The following is a 13320-nucleotide window of genomic DNA, read 5'->3' as shown; positions in this document are numbered from 1 at the left end:
AGTTATACTCTTAACAGGAAATAAGATGACAGAAGATATTTAATATACATATAATAATGCTATATTAAATTTCTATTGAACACCACAGGGAGAAAAATAGAAGTAACATCATTTTTGGCATTGTTTAATTCCAGAGGAATTTATCTCCTACACCTTAAGAATCTCAAAACTAATTAAGTTCATATTTTGCCTTCATTCTTAAAGAGAAGGGAGGGAAGGGCTGTGTTATTAGCATATTTTGAGCTTCAAGTACTAATAACATGATAACATCACAAAAAATTTTCCCGTGAACTTAAGTGAAATGCATTAGCCTTGAGCATGGTTCCTTAACAAATGTCCTTGAAAGGTTAGGAAAACCCCCTTTAAAACATAATAATGATTTATAAATTCAGATTCAGAATAGGAAGAAAACAATTGACTTGATTTGTTTAGGATATGGTTTCTGTTTTCCACTTCAACAAACTGATTCTCGTATTTCCTATGTGATACAAATTCTAATCTAAAGGTGCTATTACCTTGTTTAATCTGTTTAATCTGTTCCCAGAATACCATGCATATGAATAAAGCCTTTGCACCTAGCTTGAAATTCAGGCTTCACACCAACAATCTATCTCATTAAATAATTATTTCATCAAACACAACCAAAAATTTTTTTTTCAACAAACTGTGCTCTCTTCTGTGGAAGGGAGGGTATATAGAAACTTAATGAAGTTGTTAGAAAATTTAAAACATTTTGAGAAGGCAATTTAGTATATACAGATCCTCTCCTACCCCAAAAAACCTTTTAGAAGAAGTTTCATATGCCAGGGTTTCAGTCCCTTTTCCTGGGTGTGCTACAGAGAGAATGGCTGTTAACCCATAAACATTTGAGAAGGGAGGAAGAAAGCAGAAGCAGGAATAAGCCATTTTTAAAAGTAGCGGGGTATGAAGCATCACAGTAGCTTAAAATGTATACGTATTTTCTCTGGACCCTGTCTTCCCCCAGCACTTATGTACAGTGTAGCCCTTACTTTAAAAAAGAAAACTAGTAGCTTATACCAATATAAATTAACAATGAATACTTTCACTGTATTCTACCAGGTCCCTTTGAAAGGAAAGGGAATAAAATAAGGAGAATCAGGATAAAAGCTGTTTGATTCCTTTACCACCTTCCCCACTCCATGACCTTGAATGTCTGTCCCATACCAACCCTGGCAGAATTCTGGAGGCCTGTTTTCTGGAAGGCATAAAACAAATGGTCTCTGGACTGGGGGACTCAAAAGGCGGTTGACGGTGGGAACAGAGCATGAAAAACTGAGGGGAATTGAGTGAACATAATGAATACTGAATGCAGCAACCCTCCCAGTCTTCATCACCCTTTACCCCAGTGATGAGAAGACTCCGCCCCTTGAACCCTGATACTGATAACAGACATGTTCCTCAACAATAGGGACAAGAAGCTCACACTATAGTAAGGCCCAAAGGCAACCAGCCTATGCATTTAAAGCTTCTAATTTAAAGCTCACCACTCTTAATCACAAGCAGACAGCTAATTATTACTAGACTTCAGAGGAAAACTCTTACATAAGAGAGATCAAAACAAACAAAGGAAAACAACTTTGGGGGAAAAGAGCCTATGCAGGGCAAAGTAAATCTGTTGAAACAATAAAGAATATTATGAAAGAAATATTCAGAGAATAAAAAAGACCTCCTAGGGACTTCCCTGGCGGTCCAGTGGTTAAGACTTCGCCTTCCAATGCAGGGGGTGTGGGTTCGATTCCTCGTCAGGGAGCTAAGATCAGAAGTGGCCTTGAGGCTAAAAAACCAAAACATAAAGCAGAAGCAATATTGTAACAAATTCAATAAAGACTTTAAAAATGGTCCACATCAAAAAAAAATCTAAAAAAAAAAAGAACTCCTAGAAATTAAAAAACATAATAGTAGAAAAGAAATTTTTTTTTTTTTTTTGCTGTACGCAGGCCTCTCACTGTTGTGGCCTCTCCCATTGCAGAGCTCAGGCTCCAGACGCGCAGGCTCAGCGGCCATGGCTCACAGGCCCAGCCGCTCCGCGGCATGTGGGATCTTCCCAGACCGGGGCATGAACCCGTGGCCCCTGCATGGGCAGGCAGACTCTCAGCCACCGCGCCACCAGGGAAGCCTGAAAAGAAAAATTTAATAGAATATAAAGATGAAGAAATCTTTCAGGAGATAGAGCTAAAGAAAAAAAGATATGAAAATTAGAGAACTATTTCAGGAGTCCATCATCAAGCAGCTATTGTAAAAAAAAAAAAAAAAAAAAAAAAAAGAAAGAAGAAGAGGGAGTTCCCTGGTGGTCCAGTGGTTAGGAATCCACCTTCCAAAGCAGGGGACGCAGGTTTGTCCCTGGTCAGGGAACTAAGATCCCACATGCTGTGGGGCAACTAAGCCCAAGCGCCACAAATAAGACCTGACGGAGCCATAAATAAATAAATAAATATTAAAAATAAAAGAAAGAAAGCAGAAGACATGGGATTTAGGAAACAAAAGAGCCAACACAGGAGAGAAGCAGAGTTCCCAGGTGAATAAGAATACCCCAGGATGACAGCTGTGTACCACACAGGAAGACACCTGTCCATATTGGAGCAGTGTGACTCAAGAGACAAACTGAAGGCTATTGTCACCAAGATCTCTGCTGCCATTTACTCTCTTTTTAAAGATAAGAAGATAGTGCCCAGGTGAGCTCATCTTGACTAAATGCTGGTGAATTTCTTCTCAAAATACTGAGCTGCCTAATGAGCTCAGAACACTCGTTTCACCCACAGAAGTGTTCTTTAACTTATTCCTAAAAGCTTCAGGTAGGTCGTGATCAACTTAGGAGAGACCACAGAGCAGCTCACTCTCTCTGACCATACTTCTGCCAAGTGTCCAAGATTGAAGCCCTGCCCAAAACAATTTCCAGGACTAAGTCTTGACTCTGTCCATGACTTCCACAGAAGAGACTCTGAAAATTAGGAAACTGAAGCAGGTATGGTCCACTGATGTCTGGGTATCCCCCAAGATCCTTTCAGGACCCAAGAGGTACAATGATATACTTAATAATACTAAAGAATTAGTTGCCTTTTTCACCATGTTGACACTGATACTAAGGGTACAAAAGCAATGGTGAGCAAAACTGCTGGCACCTTCACACATATCAAGGCAGTAGCACCAAACTGTAGTAGGACGCATAATCTTCACCACTACATAATTCCAGTTAAAAATAATGCCAATTTAAGAATATCCCTGATAAAGCCGTAAACACTATTATTAGTTTTAATGAATCTCAAGCCCTCTATGTGTCTTTTTACTATTTTGCATGATGAAATGGTAAGTACAATGGTTACCTTCAGGAAAGGCACCTGTGTAATTGAGTTGCAAGCTGAACTGGCCAGTTTCATGAAGTACCGCTTTTACTGGAAAGACTGAATGACAAACTATTTTGTTCAAGCTTAGATATTTCACAGATATTTTCTCAAAAATGAATGGAGCCTGTCTCTACAAATAAAACTGACAGTACTTGTTGCCAGTGATATATGTCAAGCTTTCAAGAGAAAATTCTAATTTTGGAAAACATATCCACTAGAGTGAGCCTGCCAACTTCCCAATATTTAAAGACTTTTCTGGTGAGATCAGTGGTGGCATTAACAATGTGATTTTAGAATATTATATAATAAAATGTGTAAACATCTGTCCATGTAAGAAAGGTCCTAGAGGCCTTAGGTCTGTCCCACTAGAATGTGATGGGTAAAAATCTCTCACTTTAATTTTCAGAATGCAACAAATAATTCTTTTTCAATGTATCTACATAACTGTTAGTTAACCTAACTGTAACAAAATTATCAACCATCTTCCAGGGGCTCCATCTTCTTAGAAACAAATTCATTTTACATTCAGAATTCTTTTCCTTTTCAAATGGCACTGAGTGGACCATAACTCAATAAACCAGATTCTTATCATATGTATGTTTTGTGAACAATTAAAAAAAAACCCTACAAACTATTATGCATAAAATAAGCTACAAGGATATATTGTACAACACAGGGAATATAACCAAATTAAATTTAAAAAATAAAAATAAAGTATAAGGGCTTCCCTAGTGGTGCAGTGGTTAAGAATCCGCCTGCCAGTGTAGAGGACACGGGTTCGAGCCCTGGTCTGGGAAGATCCCACATGCTGCGGAGCAACTAAGCCTGTGCACCACAACTACTGAGCCTGCGCTCTAGAGCCCAAGAGCACAACTACTGAGCCCACCGTGCTGCAACTACTGAAGCCCGCGCGCCTAGAGCCCGTGCTCCGCAACAAGAGAAGCCACCGCAATGAGAAGCCTGCGCACCGCAACAAAGACCCAATGCAGCCAAAAATAATAAATAAATAAATAAATAAAAATATAAGAGGAAAAAATCCTCTCACTAGCACAGAAGACAAACCTTTTCTCATATTAGTGATCAAAAGCACATATTAATTTATATTTCAACTGACTACCAGCCAACTATAACTTCCATAGCAACTTTCCCTTTGGTATTCTCTAGTAAATTTAAATTATATTTAAATTTAAGTTGAATTTAATTAGCTTAATAATAAGTTTAATTAATTAGATTAAATTCCATTTAAGTTATGTTTAAGTTAGGTGAGGTAAGGAGGTCACTCAGCAGAAAAAAAATGTTTCCCATAAAAGCCCTTGGAGTTGTCGTATGTTACGCTAGTTTATCATATGAACATGTTCTTTAGGATTTGTCACCAGGCAACTATATCAACTCGATTCACCAAATTGTTCATAAATAACGCCCTTAAGAATTAATTTGTAAAGAAACTGCAAATTTATGAATAAAGTACTGACTGCCCTCTAGTGTTCAAAATAAGGATTTCACTGATGAGCTAGATGCAATGTACACTACAGGGTGAAAAAAGCCCAACTCCTAAAGAAGCCATTTAGGGTCATTAAAATCAGAGGAGAAATTCTGATCTGGCAAGGTTTTCAACAACAGTCTTTTCAAAGCAAGACAACAAGCTATTAATCTGAGCTACCTGATTACTTACTTGTACCAGGTGCCCAAAGAGCCTAATTTCAGTCATCTACAGTAACTGTGTGTGAGTAGAATGTAAATTTGGAACCTTTTTTACACTGCTACTTCAAGTTACACTGCCATAAAATGAGATTCAGACTTTTCCCCATTTGGTGAAGAAGCACAAAATGCTCGAATCAAAACCTGCCTCTTGGGCTTCCCTGGTGGCGCAGTGGTTGAGAGTCCGCCTGCCGATACAGGGTGCACCACAACTACTGAAGCCTGCGTGCCTGGAGCCCTTGCTCCACAAGAGAAGCCACCACAATGAGAAGCCCAGCGCACTGCAACAAAGAGTAGCCCCCCTGCTCACCACAACTAGAGAAAGCCCGCGCACAGCAATGAAGACCCAACGCAGCCAAAAAAATAATAATAATAAATAAATAAAATAAAAGTACCTATCCTTTAAAAAAACAAAACCAAAAACAAAACCTGCCTCTAGCATAATGAGGTTAAACAAGGAAAACTTTCTCTGGTTGCTTTTTTTTTGCTGATGCATATAAAGTGGGAAGTACGTCCTAACTAGTCTTCCAAGTGTATAATATGTGGGTTTTTTGGGTTTTTTTGACTGTCACGCTTTTAATTGTGGGAGGTACAATATGCATCAATGTACAAGAATGTTTTACATACTCATTAGCATAGTGATTAATGTAAATTTAAGGATATACAACGTGTTAAACCTAAAAAACTACAAAGTTTCCTGCAACTTAAGATAATGGAAAGGCTCCTTAAGTTTTTACACACCACCTTTACTTTTAAAATTCTAAATGGTATCGGGGGGAACTAAAAATTAATAGAAGGCTTGTTTCAGCTGTGGTTCAACAATTCTAATGAAGCTGTACGGCAATGACACTGGAATTGTGAAGTTTTCCCCCAAAGGGCTTTCTAGATGACCACAGGACAAATTTTAAAAAGTATTTCCAATAACATGTAGGCAAGGTGAGTAGCTTAATAGTTTAAAAGTCTGGGGACTTCCCTGGTGGCGCAGTGGTTAGGAATCCGCCTGCCAATGCAGGGGACATGGGTTCAATCCCTGGCCTGGGAAGATCCCACATGCCGCGGAGCAACTAAGCCCGTGCACCATGACTACTGAAGCCCACGTGCCTATAGCCTGTGCTCCGCAAAAAGAGAAGCCACCACAATGAGAAGCCTATGCACTGCAACTAGCCCTCACTCGCCGCAACTAGAGAAAGCCTGTGCACAGCAATGAAGACCCAACGCAGCCAAAAATAAATAAATAAATAAAATGCTGTGGATTCAGAACACAATGATAAAAAATAAAATAAAAGCCTGGAAAGCAGCTAAGATGTCTCATCTTAGAGAATTTTAAAACATGGTAGAAATACCATTTCTCTCCTACAGAGAAACTTTTTAAAGCACGGATATAACTCTACGGATACTAAAGAAACATCAATAGTTTTCAAAAAGCTTCAATAAACACCCCAAGGCACAAGTGTTCAAACTGGCCTACTAACTATCTCAGACCGTATCTCTCTTTGAAATTGCAGTCAATAGGAAAACAGAGTTCAATACACAGTGACTGACTTTTTAGTCAAAAAGGTAGATACAAAACCTTTGTGTAAAAAAAAAAAAAAAACCTTTGTGTATCTACTAGATTTATACTCCCTTAACCATGTTGTTACAGAATTTAAAACTTATTATTCTAACTTGCCAACTGGTTCTTTGCTGTATTTGAAGTAACTAACATTCTAGAGCATTAGGTCTCAAAGTGTGGTCTAGGAACTACTAGAGATGACACATAGCAATGTCAGAATTACTTTTTATATTACAAAAGTGTTATTTTCCTTTTCACTCTCATTAGCTCCAATCAGTCAATTCTCCAGAGTCTACAGGGTATGTGATAACAAAACAGATTAAATGCAGAAGCAGATATGTGAATCCAGCTGTCTTCTATTAAACCAGACATTAAAGAGATTTGCAAAATGTAAAACAATGCCACTCTTCTTGTTGCTCTTTTTTATTTGGGGAGTTATTTTTCATTAAAAAATTTTATTTATGTAACATATAATGGGTTTATTAATGTTATTTTGAAATGAATTAATATTTTTAAATGTCTATTTTAATTTGTAATATAGTAAATATCAAAGATATAAATCATACAAACAAAGCTCTTTGGGGCCCTCAATTATACTTCAGAGTATAAAGGGATCCTAAGGCCAAAAAGTTTGAGAACTGATAAACTAGAGAGCTTAGCATACTAAACATGAAAAAAATCAATTTATTCTCAAAGCTTTAATGGAGGTAAGGATAAAACACAAATATTATTTACTAAGAAAAATGTAGGTGATACTCACCAAATGGATCTTCCATGCCACTATTAACCAGTTTAGGGAGGTGGTATATAGTTTCTAAAAAGAGAAAAAAGTAAATGATATACTTAAAACATAAAATCCATCACCTTTTATATTTCTTAAAATATAAACCCAATTCAGTAACACTGATTATAGTTTAAAACTAGAACATTATAGAAATGTACAACTTATTAAGTGAGAACATTGCCAACTGGGATTTATTTTAAGGGGGTTGAGGTACAGATATAAGTTCCCTTTCCAATCTCCATCTTGAATTTACTGGAGTGTAAGGAAAAAAGCAAGTTAAAAAAAATTTTTTTTATTTTTTAGGGAGGGGGGACAAAGGGAAAAAGGGAGGGGTGGGGAAGGGGCGAGGGAAGAAGGGAGGGAAGGAGAGAGAGCAGCAAAAAGCCAAATTTTTATGCAAAAAAAACCCCAAACAAACAAAACTCACAAAATTCACATAAACATCTGGGAAAGCACATGAGGATATCATAGAATGAAGGAATTGGTTTTGCTTGAGGAAAGTAGAAAGTAGTTCAGTAAGTTAAAAATGCTCAAGTATTAAAATAAAACAAAAAAATTTTGAAAAAAGTCGAATAAATATATTCAACCTCCCTCACCCTTAATCAAAACAAGGATCGAATCTGCCCAATCTTGCTTTTTTATCTCTTTCATAGTTTTGATCCCAAGGGCACTCCTTAGTTAACAATTTGAATACTAAACTCCAATTCAGAGTCTGCTTTTCAGAGAATATAACCTACTAACAGTGGGGGCTGGCAGTGATCTGAGAAAATTAGGACTGTGAAGGGGTTTTGGAGTTGAATCGCTCACAGACTAGATGGCACTGAGGACCCCACTGGTGGTGGTAGGTAACCCGATAATCCCTGGCACAAGGTGCTGGTACAATTCTTAAACTTTCACTAGTGGTAAATAATGATGATCTATCTATGGACAGAATGATCTAGTTGTTTGAATTGATGAGGCACTTGAAGAGTAAGGGGGAAATAACTATAATGACAATGGAATTGAACGGCTATTACTAAACTTAACTGATGCTCTAGAAGAAGATAACAAAAAGCTAAGAGTGATTAACAATCAACTGAAAGTCAAATATGGGGAATTCCCTGGCAGTCCAGCGGTTAGGACTCCATGCTTTCACTGGCGAGGGCCGGGGTTCAATCCCTGGTTGGGAACTAAAATCCCACAAGCTGTGTGGCGCAGCCTAAATAAATAAGTAAGCAAGCATCAATAAGTAAAAAAAAGAAAGTCAAATATGAACACCCCAGGGTCTCCTGGTAATTTCTAAAGAGGCTCTTTTCTGTGGCAGCAGGAGAGAAAAAGCTGGAGACCAGGCCCAAGCGTTAATCAACAGAGTAGCCGAGCACCAAGGAAGGTTAACTCTCAGCCAAGGGAGGTATGCTATGCCACGTCAGGTCCCTGACTGGGAAAGAATGAGACCCTAATACATTAGATGGAGACAACTGAGTTGATGCCCCTCCAATATCTTGAATGCGATAGTGCCCTTGAAACTGCGAAAGTGGCTCACCATCTCTGTAAGAGCTAGCACTCTTCCCGCACTTGAAGATAATGCAGAGGCCTCCCCACCCTGCTCAGTAAACAATGTCCCCTCAGGATCTGCCACCTCCATGCCTCCTAACTTGTAGTAGGTCAGGGCATAACCCAGCCCAGATACTTTGTGCCTGATAAGATCACAAAGGAATTATAACCCGAAGGAGCTGCAAGACTTAGCCAGCATGTACTGGCAGGGGCTAAGTGAGAGCAAATGTGAATTCTGAGGGTGCTTGAACATCAGAACCAGAACATAAAGTTATTGATCACTCTCCGAAGATACAGGATTTAACACCCTGGCAAAAACCTCAGAATATGGTATGAACTTATCACTAGGATGGTTCCTAAAAGCTGGAAAAGTCATGGTCCATGATAAGTAGCAATGACAAAACTGCAGTGGCAGACAGGGGAGGAAGGGATTAAAAGGCTCACTTAGTGAAGCTGGCTTGCTGAAGTGGTCAGAAAAAAGTATTATGTTCCTTGAAATGGCTGGGAGGATACTATAAGGAATGTGCTGGTGAGAGGGGCACCAGCATCATTAAGAAGTTTAAAAGCTGTTCTCCATAGAGAATTTGTTATAAAACTAATGCCACTGGGACTTCCCTGGTGGTGCAGTGATTAAGAATCTGCCTGCCAATGCAGGGGACACGGCTTCGATCCCCGGTCTGGGAAGATCCCACATGCCACAGAGCAACTAAGCCCATGCGCCACAGCTACTGAGCCTGTGCTCTGTAGCCCCCGAGCCACAACTACTGAGCCCGCGTGCCACAACTACTGAAGCCCACACACCTAGAGCCCATGCTCCACAACGAGAGAAGCCACTGCAATGAGAAGCCAGTGTACTGTAACGAAGAGCAGCCCCCACTCGCCGCAACTGGAGAAAGCCCGCACGCAGCAATGAAGACCCAACACAACCAAAAAAAGAAAAAGATTTATAAAACAAAAAAAAAACCTAATGCCAGTGATAGCAACGGTGATGACAGGACCCTAAAACAAAGGAGACCAGGCCGTGGTACTTAATGATTGAAGCCAGATGGAGACACTTACTATAAAGATCAGCAAAGTCAGAGTGGCAGTCAAAGGAATCCGACTCACAGATTTGTAGAGATAGTTAATAAAGCATGGTGTATTTATGAAGCAAAATAGACAAGCAGCTAATAAGAGCACTTCTCTATCTGTAACATCAAAAGAAATCAGGGATGGAAGATCTGGATGCTGAGGTCAGTCCCCTCAATAAAAAAATATCAGAATCCATGCCCAGTGTCTGAACCTGAGCCAGTTTCAGATCCTGACCCCTTTGACTGAAGGAGGCCAGGTACCCAAGAGAAAAGAACCTGCAACACCAAAGCAAGTATAACAATTCCCTGAGAAACCTATGGCCTAAGAGACCCATGTACTATAGGTCTTATGGACTCCATACTCAGAAGGTCCCTGCACTTGAAGTTTAATGCTCTGCAGTCACTGTCTTAAAATTCTTAATCATTTTATCTATGAATTTCTGCTCCATAAGTGAAATCTGAGGGGAAAAATGAAGCATGTGCTGGGGGCTTGAAGCCTCAGCTCACACACAGTCCACCTCTTCCTATCTTCCCAGGAGTGGCCTCTTGGCCACTCCCTCTGGTCCCAGCTGGCCATCCTTTCCCTGCCTGGGCTAGGAGTGCCATGTACTTTTGGTGGGCGATTTCTCTTGCTCACTCTCAATCCAGGTGTATTCAGCATGCAAATTATGTAGTCAGCTCTGTCTACGGTCATTCACTCAGGTAACTGTAAACTGCGTAAACGGGAATGCTAACATTTTAAGGACAGGTTGACATTGACACCTGGAGTCTGGAAGTATAATCATGGACTTATGAGGACCAGGAAATAAACTGAGCCCTGGCCAAGATCCAGTTCACGATGGGCCCACTGGGTGTGTGAACCATCCTGGTGGTCACTTCCCTGGACCCTGAATGTATAATTGAAATAGACATACCTGGAAGTTAGTGAGTCCTTGGCCTATGGGATAGGAGTTATACTGGGGAAGGCCAAGTGGAAGGAAGCCTCTAAAGGTGGGTGCCCCATCCCACCTTCCAAGATAATAAACACAAAAGAAAACAATATTGTATTCTGGGGGCAAGGGAGGGGAGATGGCAGAAATTAGTGCTACACCCCCAGAGGATGCAGGATTTACCAGTGTGGTCCCGGCAGAAACCAGATAAATCCTAGAGGAAGGCAGATTACCACAAACTCAATCTAATAGTAGCCACAACTGCAGCTGCCATGCCAGATGTGGTATGTTTGCTAGAGCCAATCAACACAGCCCCAGGAGCATAGTACACTGTCAAAGATCGAAGGAATAAGTTCTTTTTCTCTTATCCCTTCAAGAAAGTAGGATCAGAAACAATTCACATTCACATGGAATGGATTATAGCATACTTTTACAGGACCATGTCAATTTTGCCACTGTCTCATGTAATATAGTCCTATGATAATATAGACTTCTTGTAGAATATCACACTGACCTACTATACTAATAACATCATGCTAATTGGGCCAGATGAACAGGAGGTGGATAGCACACTGAAGGCCTTGACGGAACACATGGACTCCAGAGGGTGAAAGATAAATGCTACAGAGATTCAGGCACCCATTCATCAGTAAAAATTTTATAGGCCCAGTAGTCAGGGGCTTGATAAAACATGCCATTCAAGTAAAGGCATCCAAGTAACCAACTGCATCTTGCACCTCCCACCATTAAGAGGGAAGCATGACACCCAAGAATACTGCTCTGGCTTTTATTTCAGGTGACACAAAAAGTTACCAGTTTCCAGAACAGTAAAGGACTCTGCAGGTCTGGATGTTGAGGCAAACAATCTGGCAAATGCTATGGTATTATGGCAAGCCCCAGTGGGACCCTGGGATCTGGAGCAAGGCCATTCCATTTTCAGTGGAAAATTGTATGCCTTTTGCATGCTAACTGGGTCCTAGCAGATATAGAACACCTGATGATGTGACACCAAGTGACCATTTATCCAGAATCACCCACCATGACCTAGGTTCTATGAGACATACCAAGTCATAGGGTTGGGTGGACCCAGCAATAATTCAGCATTAAGATGAAGGTGATACATCCAGTATCTAGCACAAGTAGGACCAGAAGTCACGAGCATGAGCAGATAGCCCAAACCCTCATATCATCTACCATTGTTGCAAAGTGCCCCTTCATTAGCATATACCTTTGGCCATACTGGGGGGCCCTCACAGCCAGCTGACAAAAGGAAAAACCCTCACCTTCTTCACAGATGGCTGTTAATTGGGTCCAAGTCAAAAATGGACAGTGGTTGCATCACAGCCTCACTCAGGGGTGGCACTGAAGGACAGTGCCCAATGGGCAGAGCTTTAGGCAGACTGTCTACTTTGTGCAGACAAAGAATTGGTTTGAGGTTAAAATATATGTGGACTCACAGGTAAATGTCCTGATGTGCTGGTCAGGGGGCATAAAAGGAGAACGATTCGAAAATTAGGGGGAAAAAAAAAGAAAATTAGGGGAAGGAGGTCTTAAGGTAGAGGCACGTGGGAGGATACAAGAATAGACACATTTGAAGATCTTCATATCACATGTTAACAGTCATCAGAGAACATCTACCATGAAAAAAGCACAAAACAACCAAATAGACAATGACTCAACCAGTTTACATCAGCCATCTTTTGTCATGGCCTCCCCAGTGCTAGAAAAATGAGCACCTGAAAGAAGGTGGTCATGTGGCAGAGATATACTCTATGCATAGACAACAGTATGAAGTCCTACTTAGCAAGTATGCTCTAGCTACTGATGCCACCAAGAGCCCGAATGGCCAGCAACAGAGACAAACACAAAGCTTCCAGTATGACATCTTTCAAGGAAACCTACCAGCCTTTGGATGGCAAGTTGACTGTATTTGGCCCCTTCCACCCTGAAAAGGTGAACAATTTATTCTGAAAGAAACAGGGGGACTTCCCTGGTGGTCCAGCTGTTAAGGCTCCATGCTCCCAATGCAGATGGCCCGGGTTTGATCCCTGGTCAGGGAACTAGATCCCTCATGCTGCAACAAAGATACTGCATGCTATAACTAAGACCTGGAGCAGCCAAATTAATTAATTAATTAAAAAAAAAAAAGAAAGAAATAGGGACATATTCTGGCTGTACATTTGCCTTTCCTGCCCTCAGAGCTACAGTGAACAGTACATGAGAGTTAAGGAAATGTTTAATCTACCAGTAAGCATCACCCTACACAACATCATTTCATGACAAGGGACCCACTCTGTAGTAAAGTAAGTGCAAGAGAGGGCCTAGGACCATGGGATCTACTGGTGGCATATATACAACACCACCTAGAAGCTGCTAACCTAAAAGAGCACTG

At 40.4% G+C, this 13320-nt stretch overlaps 1 protein-coding gene across 7 annotated transcripts in view; it reads right to left on the bottom strand.

Moving 5' to 3' along the window:
• Positions 1-13320, bottom strand: part of PHACTR4 (phosphatase and actin regulator 4) — a 102511-nt gene that overhangs the window by 67993 nt on the left and 21198 nt on the right. For 6 of the 7 annotated variants that reach the window (XM_024766823.1, XM_024766825.1, XM_024766831.1 and 3 more), the window contains exon 2: positions 7373-7426. The exons of the other annotated variant lie outside the window; for it this stretch is intronic. In XM_024766823.1, the coding sequence (XP_024622591.1) occupies positions 7373-7388 (16 nt within the window). In that variant the 5' untranslated portion in view covers positions 7389-7426. The remainder of the gene's footprint in view (positions 1-7372; positions 7427-13320) is intronic. 7 annotated transcript variants of the gene reach the window in all.

Source organism: Neophocaena asiaeorientalis, unplaced genomic scaffold (genome assembly GCF_003031525.2).
Source record: "Neophocaena asiaeorientalis asiaeorientalis breed wild unplaced genomic scaffold, Neophocaena_asiaeorientalis_V1.1 scaffold79, whole genome shotgun sequence".
NCBI classification, from domain to species: Eukaryota; Metazoa; Chordata; class Mammalia; order Artiodactyla; family Phocoenidae; genus Neophocaena; species Neophocaena asiaeorientalis.
This window is presented reverse-complemented; position numbering and strand designations above follow the sequence as displayed.